The following is an 18,132-nucleotide window of genomic DNA, read 5'->3' as shown; positions in this document are numbered from 1 at the left end:
GGAAAGAAAGAGAGAGAGAGAGAGTGCATACATTTGAATAAGCGTATTGATAGTATAGTGTTCTAAATGACATGCAGGTGTGTGCGACACACTTGCTACCCGAAGAGTGTATATATATATATATATATATATATATATACATATATATATATATATATCTACCTTTCTCTAATTCTCTTCCTTCTCCTTCTTCATCAATTAATATTCTCCTCTATACCTCTTTTCCCTTTCTTTCGTTCTGTCTCATATTTTTACCTCTTACTATTCCTCAGTTGCGTCCTGCTAGTCGGTCGGTCATTCACTGACCTTCAGTTCACACTACCCAACTAGAGACGGACTATATGTAATCTGAACCTTTCCCCCCTTCATTTATTAATTTTTAGGCTATGGAGATTCCGATTCTGAAAAAAAATTGTTTGAAAAATTTCAATTCCCCCCCCCACCAAGCAGGCTATTTACATGCTAGAAATAACAGCCAAATCTCACAAAACTAGTGTTAGGGTTAGGTTTAGGGTTAGGGTTAGGGTCAGGGTTAGGGTTAGGGTTAGGGTCAGGGTTAGGGTTAGGGTTAGGGTTAGGGTTTGAGTTAGGGTTAGGTTTACCCTGTGGATCTATATAAAAACCGGGGGGGGGGGACACGAAATTTTGAAATTGAGAGTTTTGAAAAATTTTTTTCAGAATCGGAATCTCCATAGCCTAAAACGTGGGATTCTGTAAAAAAATTTTAAAAAATAAGGGGGGAAAGGTTCAGATTACATATAGTCCATCTGGAGCTATATATATATATATATATATAAATTGCTGGCGAAGCCATAGTATTTCGTTTTGCAACCATGTATATACTTTTTAAGATGAGCATTTAGTGTTGAAAGAAAAGACAGCAATAATAGAACATCTTTTTTAAACAATTTTTTTAGAGCTATTGACACGAAGTCTGAGTCTGTGGATTTTTAAGGAAGGAAACTCTAGGGTGTTGTGGTAGTCATCCTTTCTCCGAGAAATTAGCAACATAAATGAAGTGTTCCAAATAAATGACGAAACGGCTTGGACAATAGAACTGAAACTGATATTCCCCACATTATAATAGGGAGAAAGAGAAAGATCGAGACAGGTACAGAGAGAGAGAGAAGCAAATGTGGGGGAAGGTAAGAGGAATAGTAAGAGGAGGTAAGATAGAAGACTATAGAGTGGAAGTGAAGAAGAAATAAAAGGGAGGGTGGTTGGGTAGTGTGAACTGAAGGTCAGTAAATGACCGACCGACTAGCAGGACGCAACTGAGGAATAGTAAGAGGTAAAAATATGAGACAGAAGGAAAGAAAGGGAAAAGAAGTATAGAGGAGAATATTAATTGATGAAGAAGGAGAAGGAAGAGAATTAGAGAAAGATAGATAGATAAATAAAGAGAGGGTGAGTAGTGCTGCTATATATAAAACCACACGGCACTGCGTGATCTTATTCAGTTGCTTTGTGATCTCATGTAGGATTCATCACGTCCCAGTGAGTCTTCTCAGCTAAAGTTTGCCCTCATATCTACAGAACAAATTAATCCCTTTCTTTCAACTCACTAAATTTCTAACAAATCTTGAACAATGGTAAGCTATTTACATTTCAATTCCGCATTTTAATTCAATAATTTCGAAAACTTTTATCAATTTTCTTTTCTAATCCACCGTTTTTTTTCTTTTGTCAAGCTGTATCTTTATTTAAAGCATAATTGTCTAAATTTTCAATGCGCTCTGATGAAGATTTAATTGAGGATAATTTTGGCATCCGATTTGCTTCTGGAATCTTCCACGAGAACTTTCTGACTCAACTAGTATGAGGCTGAAACCACTAAGCTATGTCTGTATTTAAAAATCTCATGTAATCGAAAGTCTTAATTTCCCGAGAAAGGGGAAACGAGAATTTTAATATGTGGCAATTTCTCTGTTTATCTTTCATTTGTATATTTTCTCATTAATGTTTTCCCATTCCAGTAAATTCATCAAATCGATCTGTAACAGTCGTCGCCAAGCACCTGCTGGGTTAATTTTAAAGCAGTCATCATTCACCCATTACTATGTCACTTTCTAAATACGTTTTTTGGCGGAATTTTTATAACGGTCACTTCGTGTGACAGTCATCCATCACTTCCCAGATTTCAAAATGATAAATAAGCTCAACTAATAGCCATCGTTCTTTGAAATATTTATCAGCAAGTGATCTATCGCTGCGGCGACGTCAGTGAATAATAATAATTATTATTATTAATGCGGCATTGTTATGTTTTGCTGATTTTGTAATCTTGTGAAAATGTAATTTATAAATCAGTGAATAACTTTTCATTTACTTACATACGCCGACACGCACATGTAGGCTCAAAATTACGATTTCATGATTAACGTGCTGCTGCTGAATGAATGAATCTCCTTAATTGTAAAATTTGTTTCCGTTTTGTTTTTTTCTTTTATCTCATCGGGACCTATTTTATCTTAAACTAATCGTTTCTACTTTCTTAGTTCGATTAGAATTTACAAACATTTGAGATCTGCCCGTCACATCAGATTTTTTTTTTTATTATAAGTTTCACAAAGTTTTAAAACTTAGATGATTTGGGCAAAATTTAAATATTAAAAAAAAATTAAACGAAATTAACATTCCTATAGAGAATTTTTAAATAATTGAGTGCACCTAAATCTAATCCTTTCAGGTGTCTGGTTTGAGCCTGTATTTAGGGGTTAGAGTTTTTGGCGAAAACTGTGGTGTACGTATTCTTTACCTCCGCCAAACTTTCACTATTATACATCCAAAGAAATTACGGCTTTCAAAATATTTTAATATAAAATGGATTTTAAATGTTAACTGAAATCGTATTTGCTTTCATAGTTACAGCCATTTTCCCTCAGTGTCTAATTACAATGTCCACCGTTAATTTCATTTATAAAAATAGATATCAAAACAAACAGCAGGCATCATTATCTAGTCAACTACAATCACTTCCTAGTATTTTCGCGGCTCACCGTTGCAGTCACCCGCCTTTTCATACCCGGTTTTTAAATTTTTTTTTTTTTCCCTTTAAACTGAACTCCATTATACTCCTTGTTTCGCGCTTTTCTCCTTCTTCTCCCACCTGCTATTCCTCTCTCAGTATGTCTTTCTACAATATTGTCCTAATTTACTGCACAATTCTTATGTTCCTCTCACGACGAACCGGGTTCAATTTCTCAGTGGTGACATTTCGTTTAACTCAGATTGCTTTTTTTCATAACGTAATTATTATTATATATCTCTTTTTAAAATTGGAGAAATCAGTATTTCAATAAGTTTTCTGTGATGTATATACTCTTTTTATCTGAGAGTGAGGAGTAATGTTCTGACTAAAGCACTGAAACTGTAGTTGCTACATATGGATGGGACTTTAGTTTTTAGCTCGTAATCTAATCAGATGTAAAGATATCGATTTGTAATCTATACTATTTTAGTCGTTCCGCTGTTTGCAGTGCAGGGGAATTGAACTCGAGATTACATGGATACAAAGCGAATTAACCACACAGTTTACCTGTTTGCTAATAAATTATTTCAACCTCTGCAGGTTGCGATATTTCCAATTTTCTACTGTAAACCAATCAACAGGTGAAGTTGTCAGGTGGCGTACTAACTCACAGTAGTCTGATTCAGGGTACTTATAAGAGGCTGCTCTCCTTCAGGTTCGCTCTGAGGTTGATACTAAAAGATATTTCAGGCATGCAGTTTATTTTATTTTATATTTTTTCGGGTTTGCTGGCCCAAAATTGACCTTGTTTTCTAAATTTTGGGTGTGGTTTGGGATTTTTAGCGTATATTTTCAGTACATCGAGTAACGATTTCATTTTTATCTGCCTAAACGACAGTTATGTATTCTCTTTACAATCTGATTTCTTAACCGTAATAGAAGTGTAGCTTACTGTGTATGTAGAACACAAGCGCACACCCTTTTGCAGTTGTATAGAATTACTGTTTTAAAAGTATGTATGGTTTTCGTAATCATGTTCTGGAGGGCAGTGTAAGAATCTGACAGCAATTTGTTACAGGAATCTATTGAAAGAAATAATGGAACTTAAGATATCCCTGCACATGAATGGCTCAAGAATTAGGGGGTGCAAGCGCGGCCCCAAAAAGTTGGGAGCAGGATGAGCCAATGAAATTGTCAACATTGGTCAATGTAAAGATCTTCACCCGTTAACGAAAACAAAAGAAAAACCAGCTGAGTATCAACAACTGTGTGGAAAACGAATATGAAAAGAAAATTGTACAAACGAACCTGGGGGTGGGGAGAGGACTTTCGGAAAGTGGATATATATTGAAATTTTTTTTTTCTACGGAATCCCACGTTTTCGGCTATAGACAATACTATTCTGATAATAAAAAAATTGTAAAATTTCAATTTTCCAAAACATGAAAATATGTACTCCCATTCCCTCTCCCCTCCCAATTCTACGGCCTTTGCCTTCACGCAGGCTATTCTCATGCTAGAAATAACGGCCAAATCTCACAAACCTGCGAAAGCATAATGAAATTAATGTGTGATCAATCTACTAATCACTTTTCTGTAAAGATTTCTTTCAGAGTAATTTCCCGCAGTAATATGACAAAGTAATTCAGGTGAAATTAAAGTGTTTTTTGTTTTTGCAAAAATGAGAGAAATAAGCAGCAAACTCTTTTTGAAAAAGAAAAGTAAAAATAGCAAGGAAATACTGTGACAAAGTGAAATTAAAGACAGTCATTCGACCGGCGCAAAATATCGTGTTTGGAACTGAAAATGGTCTTGCCCATTTTAGATTTGGCTGTTATTTCTAGCATGTAGACAGCCTGCTTGGAGGCCAAGACCGTAGAATTGGGAGAGGAGAGGGTTTTTTTTTTTTAACATTCTCCTGAAAGTCATGAGGGAAATATCGGATCTTGTGAATTTTCCGTAAGTCCACTCCCCACTCCTAGGTTCATTTGCGCGATTTTTTTTATATATTCGTTTTCTACGTTTAACACCCAGCAAGCTAGGGGGAGGGGTTTATTGTTGTTTTTTTTTTCCTTAACGGGTAGGGATCTTTATATTGACTGACCTCATCATTCTAACAAGCCTAAATTTGCAAATTTCGTTCCTACACTTATGTCTCCATGTTAAACGAATTTCGGAAATATTGCGAAAGGTTTGTTATTTCCTGAGGTCAGTGGTTAGGGAAACTAAAATTTAATGAGGATATTAAAATCCCATTGCTGCCATTCCACCTCACAAATGTCTTTATAAATTTGGTTTATTTTCCATCTGCAAACATGTTAAAATATTCTCATTTTTGCTTTCAGAGGGAATGTATCAGTATTCACGTTGGCCAAGCTGGAGTCCAAATTGGTAATGCCTGCTGGGAACTTTATTGCCTAGAGCATGGCATCCAGCCTGATGGTCAAATGCCATCTGACAAGACTATCGGTGGTATTGATGACTCTTTCAACACTTTCTTCAGTGAGACAGGAGCTGGGAAACATGTTCCCAGAGCTGTGTTTGTTGATTTGGAGCCAACAGTTGTTGGTAAGTAATCTGATAGTTTGGTTAATTAAACAATTAAATGGTTCAGCCACTTCCTTCAAACTTAGTTCCTAATTCATAATTAATGTATAATCAAATGATGCCCTGCAGTAAATTTTGTTAAAAATGTTTTTCATCTTAGCATGTTGTGAAGGATTGTTTCTCAAATTTTTAAAATTCAAAATTCCAGATGAAGTCCGTTCCGGGACATACAGACAACTGTTCCATCCAGAACAACTTATCACTGGTAAAGAAGATGCAGCCAATAACTATGCTAGAGGTCATTATACTATTGGGAAGGAAATTGTCGATCTTGTACTTGATAGAATCCGCAAACTGGCAGACCAATGTACTGGTCTTCAGGGTTTTCTGATTTTCCATAGCTTTGGAGGTGGCACTGGTTCTGGTTTCACATCACTGTTGATGGAACGTCTCAGTGTTGATTATGGAAAAAAATCAAAGTTGGAGTTTTCAGTTTATCCTGCTCCTCAAGTAGCAACAGCTGTGGTGGAGCCTTATAATTCTATCCTCACTACCCACACCACTCTTGAACATTCTGATTGTGCTTTTATGGTTGACAATGAAGCTATCTATGATATTTGCAAAAGAAACCTGGATGTCGAACGTCCATCGTATACAAACTTGAACCGTTTGATTGCTCAGGTAGTGAGTTCTATTACTGCTTCTCTGAGGTTCGACGGCGCTCTCAATGTTGATCTGACTGAGTTTCAGACTAACTTGGTGCCTTATCCTCGGATTCACTTCCCATTGGCTACATATTCTCCAATTATCTCTGCTGAAAAAGCTTACCACGAGCAACTGAATGTTGGTGAAATCACTAGTGCTTGTTTTGAACCGGTCAACCAGATGGTCAAATGTGACCCCCGCCACGGAAAATACATGGCATGCTGTATGTTATACCGTGGTGATGTGGTACCAAAAGATGTCAATGCGGCTATTGCAGCAATCAAGACAAAGAGGACAATTCAGTTTGTTGACTGGTGTCCAACTGGCTTTAAGGTCGGTATCAACTACCAACCTCCAACTGTTGTTCCAGGTGGTGACTTAGCTAAGGTCCAACGGGCTGTGTGTATGTTGAGCAACACCACAGCAATTGCTGAAGCCTGGGCTCGTCTTGATCATAAATTCGATTTGATGTATGCCAAGCGTGCTTTTGTTCACTGGTATGTGGGTGAAGGTATGGAGGAAGGTGAGTTCTCTGAAGCGCGTGAAGATTTGGCTGCTTTAGAGAAAGATTATGAAGAAGTTGGTGTTGACACAGTTGAGGCTGAAGGTGATGAGGAGGGAGATGAATATTAATTCCAATAATTTGAAATGTAACAAAGTATGGAAATAAAGTTTGCCGTTTTATCTATATCGTTTTGTTTTCGTTTTTTTTTTTTCAAAGCATATACCAGTCATATACTAATAATCAACTGTCACCATCAGCATCATTTTTAAGCTTTATACCTATATTGGTTTCAAATTTGGGCACAAGGCCAGCTATCTTGGAGGTGGGTAAGTCTATTATACCCACGAAAGTTCTCAATACTTAATCAATTCTGAAAGGATGCTAAGCATCTTGTCCTATGATTCTGCCTTATTCATTATACCTATATTAAGCAAACCTGTTTAAAGTGGTGAACAAAATGCCATCTATTTAGTTATTGCCCTGTGTTTTTGTTCAAACGTTGCTACAATCAAATTTACTTTTCCTCTAGCTTTGTGTATCATCACATGAGCTTAATGTCAATGCTAGTATTGTAGTTTGCAATCAATTATCATCATCACCATTCATGCCTGCATGGGTTGGACGATTTGACTGAGGACTGGCGAACCAGAAGACTACACCGGACTCCAATCTGATTTGACAAGGTTTCTACAGTTGGATGTCCTTCCTAATGCCAACTACTCAGTGTGTAGTGGGTGCTTTTACGTGGCACGAGGGCCAGTCAGGCGGTACTGGCAACGGCCATGCTCAAAATGGTATTTTTTACGTGCCACCTGCACAGGAGCCAGTCTAGTGGCACTGGCAACGACATCGCTTGAATGTTTTTTTCATGTGCTGGTAATGATCGCACTCAAATTGTGCTATTTCCATGCCACTGGCAAAGAAGCCAGACAGCTGCTCTGGCAATGATCACGTTCGGACGATGCTCTTAGCACTCCACTGGCACAGGTGACAGTCATCGAATTCGGTTCAATCACGATTTCGATTTCACTTGCCCCAACAAGTATTTGCAAGCTGAGTTTAGTGTCCAATGAAGGATAGGTTGGCATGGGTGCCAGTCATCAAATTTATTTCTATTTCATTTGTCTCAACAGGTCTTCGCAAGCAGAGTTTAGTGTCCAATGAAGGAAAGGTACACAGAAGTGGGCTGGCAGAGGCCTCAGATTATGTTATTACTAATTGTATCCTATTTAAATTCCACCGTTGTCACTCTTGCATGTCATCTTTCCGAGGCCAACAAAGTATGCTGTTCCTGGACTTGGTTAAATATTGATGGTTCTGGTATTTTCTTACAACAGCAAAAGCACATTCTCCTTGTGATAATTGCTGTTAAACTGCAGGTTAACCTTGATTGTGTAGATCTTGAACTGCTATTACCATCTTTTTTATAGGGTGTGACAATCACCCAGAGTCACCCATCTAAATCTCCGATGACTATATTGCATATGTTTATTCATGTGTGTCATAAATTATTGAGGATCTGGCTACAATTTCAAGTAAGTTCACTGGGCAGTCTAATGATGACTCCTAGACAAAGGAAATTTTGTTGGTGAGGATGTAAAATCTTTTATCTAATCAACATTTTCTTATATTGTTGGGACTACACCTAGGTTAACACTGATAGTACTCTTAATCAAAAGCTTTCTGGTCGTGACTACCTGTCTTTTTACGATGGTAGAGAAGTTTGGCTGCACTTTTTTGCAGGTTCAACCACATGAAAGCACGTTTGCTCAAATTTTACTTTTTTTTTTTTATATCCTTATTAACCTCAAAATTATAAGCGTAATATCTTTACAGAAAAATGGAATATTTAACATTCTTAGAACAGTCACAGTATCAAAATTACCGAAGCCTTTGCAACCAGAATTTATCCAAAGACTTTGGGATATCATTCCATAGATTGGGTGTTGGAAAATACGGTAAAAAAAAAAAAAAACTCTACTTTTAAAATAAAATAAAATTTCTCTTAAGGGGTTTACTCCACACCCAAGAATTGTCTCCCTTACATTAAGTGAGAGCTTGGTCTTATTGTCCTGGAACTGGAAGAAATTTGGTGATCTGGCCTCTGTTAAATTTACAAAGTGAACTCTACTAAAAGCATCCAGTTTTAAACTGAGCAGGGGATTAGTTTTACCATACACTTAACCGTGTTCTCTCTACGTTTCCACACGATTTCCATCAACGAAATTCCACTCCCAATACTTTGGTCGAGTTAATGCTATAATATTTAACAGTAGAATCGAACCTGAAGGCACATTTGCAAAGCTCTACTATAACTGCAGAACCAGTTCTACACCCACTAACGTATGACAAATCTAAAGGAAAAGGCAGGCGTGACTGGTAAGTTTGCTCACCAGCTAGGTGGTTCCGGGTTCAGTCCTATGTGACACCTTAAGTGTCTTCTATCATAGCCTCGGGCCGACCAAAACCTTGTGAGTCGATTTGGTAAGACGAAAGAAGCCCGTCATAAATATATATTTGTATCCTATCACTGCTTGACAACTGATGTATTTACAGCCACGTAACACTGTCGGTTCAGCAAAAGACACCGATACAATAAGTACCAGGTCTTAAAAAAGGGTGGTGGGTACTGGGGTCGACTTCATTCGGCCAAAAAATTCTCTAAAGGCGTACCCCAACATGGCTGTAGTCTAATGACTGAAATAAGGAAGACAATACACTCAGATTTCACATCAAAATGTTCGCTACACACTAACTTTGTCCATATTTTACATGGACTGAAATAAAAATGGTATTTGTGGATCAACAGATTTAAAACGGGCACTCAGCGCAAACCTCCGCCAAGGCAACCCCACCGTCCTCTCAACGATTAGCCAGAGATGGTTTTTAAAATGAGAATATCTGAAATAAACTAGACTGTCCTCACAAACAAGAATACTTAAAATGAACTGCTCTTAAGAATTAAGAAGAAAAAAAAATCCAGAATCCTTGTCCGGTATTGGATCGATCTAATCAGTTCGTGCCAAACATCCCTGAAAGTTTCATCTGGATTCATCCTGCGGTTCTTAAGATATTTTGTCCAGGGACAAACAAACAAACGCGACCGTAAACAATATCTCCGCCTTGGCGGAGGTAATTATTGGAACAGGTTCTCCAGTAGATTTGTCTTCTGGACTTCGTGTTGCATTGGAGATGAAATTTTTTAAAATATACTAGAACATTTTTGTTAAATATATTAAACTATTGCTTACCTTGTTTTGTTGTGCATGCTTGTATATGGCGAAATTATGACACACACACCCGACACTCGGGCATTGGTTCTCTTAAAGCCTTAATTTTATTTTTAATAATAGGCACAGGCATGGTTGTGTGGTAAGAAGCTTGGTTCCCAACCACATGGTTCCGGGTTCAGTCCCACTGCATGGCACCTTGGGCAAGTGTCTTCTATAGCCTCGGGCCGACCAAAGCCTTGTGAGTGGATATGGTAGATAGAAACTGAAAGAAGCAGTCGTTGGTGTATTTACGTGCCCGTAACCTAGCGGTTCGTCAAAGGGACAAGGAATAAGTAGTAGGCTTACAACAAATAAGTCTTGGGGTCGATTTGTTCGACTAAAGGCTGTGTTCCAGCATGGCCGCAGTCAAATTCCTGAAACAAGTAAAAGAGTAAAATAGATTTGGTTTCTCCTACTCAAGTAATAAGAAAAGAACTGCAGTTGCCTCCCTTAGGTATTCTACACTCACTGAATTATTCCCAACGCAAAGCACAGCAACATGGTCGCTCGAGCCGTTAGAGATGACAGCTAAATCTTCTTTATATCACACTCGAAAATAAAGAATTTTCTTAAAAACGCCAAGAGTAAATGGTGTTTTAAATGACACATTCTACCAGTATACGAAATTTGAAAGTGTTTAGTTACAAAAAAATTATTTTTTCTATGTGCCGGCCAAAAGGAAAAGATCCAATTAACTCATTGCATAATGTCTAGCTGCACAAAGACATACTTATGACTAAACGTTATGGAAAGACTTCCGCCCCCCCCCCCCATTTTCTCCCAACTATGTCTATTTTATTTATTTATTTTGCCAAGTGTTTCGTTAAGAAAACAAGTGTTGCCCGTCAAACCAAAAAGATCCCAGAAATGTTTTGAAATTTTTGTGCGAATTATAATGTCCGTATTTTTACGCATATTTAGAAGAAAAAAAAATACTTAAAAAATTTTTTTTAATTTTTGGAAATTTTTTCAGAATCATAATCTCCGTATTTTTCCGCATATTTAAAAAAAAAAATTTAATTTCTGAAAAAAGTAAAAAATGAAGGTATATACACGACGGGCTCCTTCTAGTTTCTGTCTTCAGATCCACTCGCAAAGATTTGGTCGGCCCAGAGTTATAGAAGACATACCCAAAGTGCCTTGCAGTGGGGTTGAACCCTAGATCACATGGTTGAAAAGCTTCTTAACCACACGCCTGCGCCTACGAATATTTTCCGAGAGTGTATGTCTACATATACATTATGCTAATATATAATAATGTAAATGCAACTACTTACATATCCGTGGCTATTTATAGTAATGTTGATGCAGACATTTACACATAGGTCAGTTTATGATAAATATAGGTATCAAGAGTGCAGTGGTTAGGGCAGCGGATTCGCGGTTTCGATTGCCAGACCGGGCGTTGTGAGTGTCTGAGCGAAAACACCTAAAGCTCCACGAGGCTCCGGCAGGGGATGGTGGCGATCCCTGCCGTACTCTTTCACCACAACTTTCTCTCACTCTTGCTTCCTGTTTCTGTTGTGCCTGTAATTCAAAGGGCCGGCCTTGTCACTCTGTGTCACGCTGAATATCCCCGAGAACTATGTTAAGGCTACACGTGTCTGTGGAGTGCTCAGCCACTTGCACGTTAATTTCACGAGCAGGCTGTTCCGTTGATCGGATCAACTGGAACCCTCGACATCGTAAGCAACGGAGTGCCAACAACAGGTATCAAGAAACGTGGTCGTCTGTAATAATGTTGGAAAGACTTCCGCCCGTCCTTACCACCATTTTCTCCGAAATTTGTTTATTTTTTCATATCTTTTTTTTTTTTTTTTGCCACAGAAGTTCCGGAAAATTGCCAAAAATCGGCATTGTTAAATTTTTTCCCCACTTCCCCCCTCCCCACAACTTCTTCAATTTTTAATGTAATCCCACAACACTAACTCTAACCCTAACCGTAAGTACAGAAATGTTTTGAAATTTTTGTCCGAATCATAATGTCCGTATTTTTCTGCATATTTAGAAAAAAAAAAAAAATTTCTTTGGTAATTTTTTTCCGGAATCATAGTCTACGTATTTTCCCGCATATTTTGGAAAAAGAATTTTCTGAAAAAAGTAAAAAATGAAGGAAATGGAGGCGGGGGTGGTAATTTGAAAATGCCGATTTTTGCCAATTTTTTTGCAGATTCGTATTCCCCATAGCCGAAAATTTTTTTTTTTAAGGGTGATTTTTGGTGGGGACGGGCGGATGTCTTGCCTTGTCCCCTCTATGTTTAGCCCCTTGTGGGCAATAAAGAAATAAATATAAACACAAACAAGTTGCATGAGCGACTTCAACAGTGACTCACTCGCGCGCACACATAGATATACATAAACACAAGTGTAAGGCAATGAATGTTTGTGCGTGTGTGTGTGTGTGTGTTTGCTGCATTACTTTTTCTAAGATTTGTCAGTGAACAGGTCGCGGTTTCAAAGCGAAGAAAATATTTTGACACAAATGAAATTTAAATACAGAGGTCCCTTAACGGTACGACTTAAATACAGAGGTGCTACTTAAATACAGGTGTTACGTACAAAACATTTTAAATGTACGCTGTGTGGATGTGTAATGACACCTTAACCCTAAAAACTAACCCTCCCTTTCATATCGTTACGTAGAAGCATCGGGACCTTTATATTTACGTAGTGCCGTGAAACTAATGGTTTCTGTGTGTTCTTGAATGGCTTACAAACATCTACGCTGCAATTGTTTTTGTTTCAGCACACGATTTCAAATCAAGTCACTTGCTATGCAAGTACATCTCCGTAATTTTTTTAAATCACTGTGGATAAATGCCAGCATTGACCTTCTCAGTCTCTCCAATATTTTAATTTCTAAACAGGGGGCAGGGAGAGGGGTTGCAAAAAATTCATAATTTCTTAAATTTTTCTTTTTATAGCATATAAATGTATTTATGGGGGGAAATATTGAAAAACATCAATACATGCCAGAGTGATAAAGAAACGAGGAGGGGTGTCTTTGGATATGTTTGAAACAACAGCCAAATCGCCCTTAAATCACTCACTTTTCCCTCTGAGATTATTAGCAATAAAAAATTAAAAAATTACCGAAAATGCTCTTCTCATGGTTTTGAAGTGCAAAAAAAAAAAAAAAATTAGCCAAAATAGATCTAGAGTGGGATGATGAGGGACAGAGTGTAAGAAAAAATGTTTACAAAACGTTTTTCATATAAAGATTCCCCACACCCACCCCCACTCATTATTCCGAAGGCTGTGATTTTAAAAAAAAATTGAGGAAAATCCCTGGAGAAATTTTCCCCATAAATTTCTTTATAATCGTAATCTATGCCGTTTGAAAGGGATTTGTATAAATTTTCATTGAAAGATACCCATCTTCCTGAAAGTTATCAGGGAAAAAAGTCAGATCATGTGAATTTTCCAAAACACTTCTCTCCACCCCCTCGGAAAAATTCTTTCTCATAAATCCCTATATACTCTGAAGCCACAACATCTAAGTGGTATTTGTAGAAAATTTTGTTTAAAAGTATCCATTTTTCTGGATGTCATGAGGCAACAAAGTCGGGAGTATATACATCTGTAGTAATGTCCTTTTATTTATACGATTTTTCATTTCATGTTTATTTCATTCATTGTTTGCAATGTTCTCTCGCTCACACTCTGCAAAACTTACAGAAGGAGTGCTGAATTGAAATCTCTGTGTTGCTTTGAGGGGATGGTAAAACTTGACAAACTTGTTCTCCCTCTGTTGTTGGACTACCGTGATGTTTGTTTAAAAAAGAGAGATTATGACTGTGATAAAATAATGAAAGCAATACTTACTAAGCAAGTATTATACAAAGAGATAATTACTATTATACAAAGAGATAATTAAACGTAAAATATAAAAATTATTAGAATTAGGAATCAAATAGGAAAATATTATCAAGGTGTTAGCAGAGGGTGGTCTTTCTGCAAGTTACATGTAATTGAATTTGACAAGTTATACAAACATACAAAGGTTAAATGTAAAGAAAAAAAACTTACCAGATATACATAAATTCTGTAGGAAAGTTGTCAGCAATCGCATAACATGCGCCGGAGCCGATCTGTGTGTATACCGACCAGTTTAAACTATGGACATCCTACACTATCTGTTAGTGCAATGAATCACTAGATATAACTTTATATGATCCGCTGTATTTATTTCATACCCACATTAGCACAACAGAAAAATTCCATTGGTACTTGTCAGGCAATTGGACACTTCTGAGCTGGTTTTCCAGGTTTTTGCACATTGATTTCCTATGCGCTTTTCTCAAACAGTTCTCCTGTGCAATTAAAATGCAGTTTCGATACTTCACTTGCAGTAGTGATCGGGACATCTCTAGGAAATCTTCTAGACATCTGAATTGGACTGTTCTGTCTCTCTCGGAGAATAGACGGCCGCTAGTTTCAAAGCACTGTCATGCTGCCTTTCACCAAGCCGCGACCTAAATTACAGATGCCTTAAGATTTCATGATTTTTCAGAGTAAGACGGCCACCCTGCCGACAAAGGATTTCCAGCTCGTAGCTGCCTGAACCATGCTTAACCTTAAAATGTTAACTTACACATTAGAACTTAACCAAGTGTGGCAGTTGAGTCTCATAGATGTTTAAGTACTAATGCTGAGAATAATAGGAAAGGAACTGGTAGAAAAATGTAGATTCGGTTTCGAACCCTGACTTAGAATCTAAGAAGCTATTCATTAGATATAACCCATATATATTATTCTGTTAGAGTAAAGTTTACGTTGGTAAATATTTAACAATACTTGATACGCTGCATCACGTGCTTATTTTAACGAGAAGACTATTCATATGACTAAACTTGAATCTATTGTTCCAATGCACGGAGCATAGCAGCTGACCCACTGAGTTGTGGATTCTAAAAAAGGACCAGCAGTATAGGTGTGGCTGTAACTATGATTTAGAATTGTGCTTGGAAACCACGTGGTTTTGTGATCAATCCCACTGCGTAGCACTTGCGGCAATTATCTTCAATTAAAGCCTCAAGTTTAATAATCATTTGAGTGAAATTTGCCAAGCAGAAACTGTATGGAAGCCCGTCGTGTGTGAGTGTGTTTACGTTAATGCCTCTTGAAACTGGTTGTTTATGTACTGTAGCATAGCATGTCGATAAATATACGTAGGTAAAATAAATATTAAGTTTTGAGGTTGATATGCTAGGCTAAACCCTGCACATGGCCACAGTTCAATTACCAGTAAAATATTTTTACAAAAAAAACAAAAAACTATTTCATAATACTTACTCGCAAGTCAACTGTCTTACAAATAATCCTTTTCTCATACAGTTACAAGGCCCTTAAGGCAGCGAGCTGATAAAAGTGTTAGCACGCCGGGGAAAATGCTCAACAGCTTTGAGTTCAAATTTCGCCAAGGTCGACTTTGTCTTTCATCCTTTCAGGGTCGTTAAAATAAGTCTCAGTTGATTACTGGGGTCGATGTAATCGACTTACCCCTTTCCCGAAATCACTAGCCATGTACCACAATTTGAAACTAATGTAGGTACAAGACTTGCAATTTTGGAGGGGGGGGGGATTGGGCAGACGATTACATCGATCCTAGTTCTTGACTGGTATTTATTGGCGCAAGGCCTGGAATTTTAAGAGAGGGGACTAGTATTTGCTAAAAGTAACTGACAAATCTCTTTCAAATCATAACCTACCTTTTTAAAAAGTGAAGGGCACATTGAATAGTACAAATACACAGAGTCTGAAAAAAAAAAACGGGATGGCTATGAGTGGAAGGCCTTCCACTCATAGCCGTCCCAAGCATGGTCGCAGTCAAATGACTGAAACAAGTAAAAGAATAAAGTAGTCGCATAAGTGGTAGATGATTATGATGATGATGGTGGTGGTGGTGGTGGCAGAGTGAAGCGGAAATTCTATTTCTTTTGATTTGTTTCAGTCATTGGACTGTGGCCACGCTGGGGCACCGCATCAAAAGGTTTAGGTTGAACAAATCGATCCCAGTACATATGTCAGGTACTCATTCTATCGGTTTCTCAAGCCGAACCGCCAAATGACGAGGCGTAAACAAACCAGCACCGGTTGTCACGCTGCGGTGGACAGACACGCGCGCACACGTGTGCACGACGGGCTCCCGCATAGCCTCGGTCTACCGAATTTACTCGCAAGGTCCGGAGGTCCAAGCTGCAGCGAACTGGAAACGATCCCGAAACCACGTAGTTGCAAAGCGAACTTCTTAAGAACACAACCATGTCTGCGTGTTGCTTTTTGTGAAGTTTGATTATTATTATGAACTGTCAGCATTAAAAATACTGTGAGGGAATGTGGTATTTATTTGTTCTGAGTTCAAATCCTGCCTAAGTCATTTTTAATTCTTAGTTTTCTGCCACCACCACCACCATCATCATCATAATTATCATCATCATATCATCATCATCATCATCTACCACTTATGCGACTACTTTATTCTTTTACTTGTTTCAGTCATTTGACTGCGACCATGCTTGAGCATCACCTTTAGTCGAACAAATCGACCCCAGGACTTATTTTTTGTAAGCCTAGTACTTGTTCCGTCGTAACTTATTTACCGAACCGCTACAAATAAACATACCCACAGATTTCCACACACACACACGCACACACACACATATATATATATATGTGTGTATTATATACGACGGACTTATTTCAGTTTTCGTCTACCAAATCCACTTACAAGGCTTTGGTCGGCCCAAGACTATAGTAGAAGACACTTGCCCAAGGTGCCACGCAGTGGGACTGAACCCGGAACCATGTGGTTAGGAAGTAAGCTTGGTTATGTACTTTAAAGGTAGAACTGCTAAGCTGTGATATTCATACGTTTCGCATACCTATTAGTGTTTTGAATGGAAAACCGGGACGAAAATTGAAACCGTTTCGTAGTTGTTTATAAGACATGGTTTCTCTATTACCTGCTACCAACTATCTTCACTTTTGTGGACACCACCGTCACCAGATGATACCACTCCCACACCCGCTACTTAATCACTACACCATAACTACTATAATGATCATTCTCACTACCACCACCATCATCATCATCAGTACACACCATCACCACTGCTACCATCATTATCGCCACCATCACCACCACCGCTATCACTAAACACTACTACTATTGTTTAATATGACTAATTCGGTTTACATATTGACTAAGTTGTTAGCAATGGTAACCACGTAACCAACAGTGGTAACCAAGGTAATCAAGTTAACAAATTGAACTCTTTACGAACCAAGGAGGAAACGAGGTTCGATATGCTAAAAATAACTGCCAAGTTACCTCGAATCAGATACTTTTCTTTTTTTTTTTTTTTTAGAGAGAATTGCAAGTTATATTTTATTAGATCGCTTAAATGCAAAGAAAAGATAATAGAAATGAAACGAAAGACAAGGAAAAAAGGGAGGTGTAAAACAGCGGAAGATGGATGGGGAGGGGACGAAGGGCCACACACCCCAGAACATGAGGGGTGCTCGAGCGTACCCAGCGGTAATCGCGATGGCGTTACTCGGGAGAATGGCCAGCAACACTTACTGAAGCGGCCACTCCATCTCGTGGGGATGATTTCTCGGATAGGCCGCCGTTATCCCTATTCTGCAGAGGAATAGAGATAACGACGGCGACCGGCACAAACCGATAGCGGCCGATATTGGTTTTTCTCTCCTCCGCGTTACGGGCAGCGGTATCTAGGTTTGCAGCCGATGCTGCAAGTTTGGAGCCAGAGAACGTGTAACTGCCCCCCTTGATTGGCAAAAGGGTTATCTCGCCGGGGAGTTTATCGTCACCGCGGTCGAAACCTGCTGGCTCAAGTTAAGACGGGAAACCAGCTGCGTCAAGGCCCCTTCAGATTATGTCATTCAGAGCGGCACGTCGGGGGAATCGGTCCGCTCCAAGGCTGCAGGATAATGTCGTTCTAAAAATAAACAATCACATTTTTGAAATTTCGAATCTATGAAATCATTCCTCCCAAACTTCTAAACATACACATCCACACGTCATTTGGACAACACGCACCAATTCTTCATTGATTCCATAAACAGAGCCCGTGACAGCATCCGCCGATGGAACCATGTCTACCTAA

At 38.4% G+C, this 18,132-nt stretch overlaps 1 protein-coding gene and 1 long non-coding RNA gene across 3 annotated transcripts in view; one reads left to right on the top strand and one right to left on the bottom strand.

The window, feature by feature from the left end:
• The window catches only part of LOC128248743 (uncharacterized), a 33,634-nt gene extending 16,895 nt beyond the window's left edge, over positions 1–16,739 (bottom strand). Inside the window, exons 1-2 of one of the 2 annotated variants that reach the window (XR_008264931.2) lie at positions 14,030–16,739; positions 9,980–10,374 (exon numbers count right to left, since the gene is read on the bottom strand). This is a non-coding gene — a long non-coding RNA (uncharacterized LOC128248743). Of the gene's footprint in view, positions 1–9,979; positions 10,375–11,277; positions 13,547–14,029 lie in introns of those variants that run through there. The other variant, XR_016243232.1, reaches the window with a different exon arrangement.
• On the top strand, positions 1,459–6,913 carry LOC106877703 (tubulin alpha-1 chain). Its single transcript, XM_014926659.3, has 3 exons — positions 1,459–1,592; positions 5,317–5,539; positions 5,727–6,913. The coding sequence occupies exons 1-3, from the start codon at positions 1,590–1,592 to the stop codon at positions 6,854–6,856; spliced, it is 1,356 nt and encodes a 451-aa protein (XP_014782145.2). The 5' UTR covers positions 1,459–1,589; the 3' UTR covers positions 6,857–6,913.
• Positions 16,740–18,132: the final 1,393 nt, after the last annotated feature.

Source organism: Octopus bimaculoides, chromosome 9 (assembly GCF_046866305.1).
Source record: "Octopus bimaculoides isolate indiv1 chromosome 9, ASM4686630v1, whole genome shotgun sequence".
Lineage (NCBI taxonomy): Eukaryota > Metazoa > Mollusca > Cephalopoda > Octopoda > Octopodidae > Octopus > Octopus bimaculoides.
This window is presented reverse-complemented; position numbering and strand designations above follow the sequence as displayed.

Coding starts and splice junctions, on each gene's coding strand:
- LOC106877703 (XM_014926659.3), top strand. Junction 5,540..5,726: donor TTTGGAGCCAACAGTTGTTG/GTAAGTAATCTG, acceptor TCAAAATTCCAG/ATGAAGTCCGTTCCGGGACA.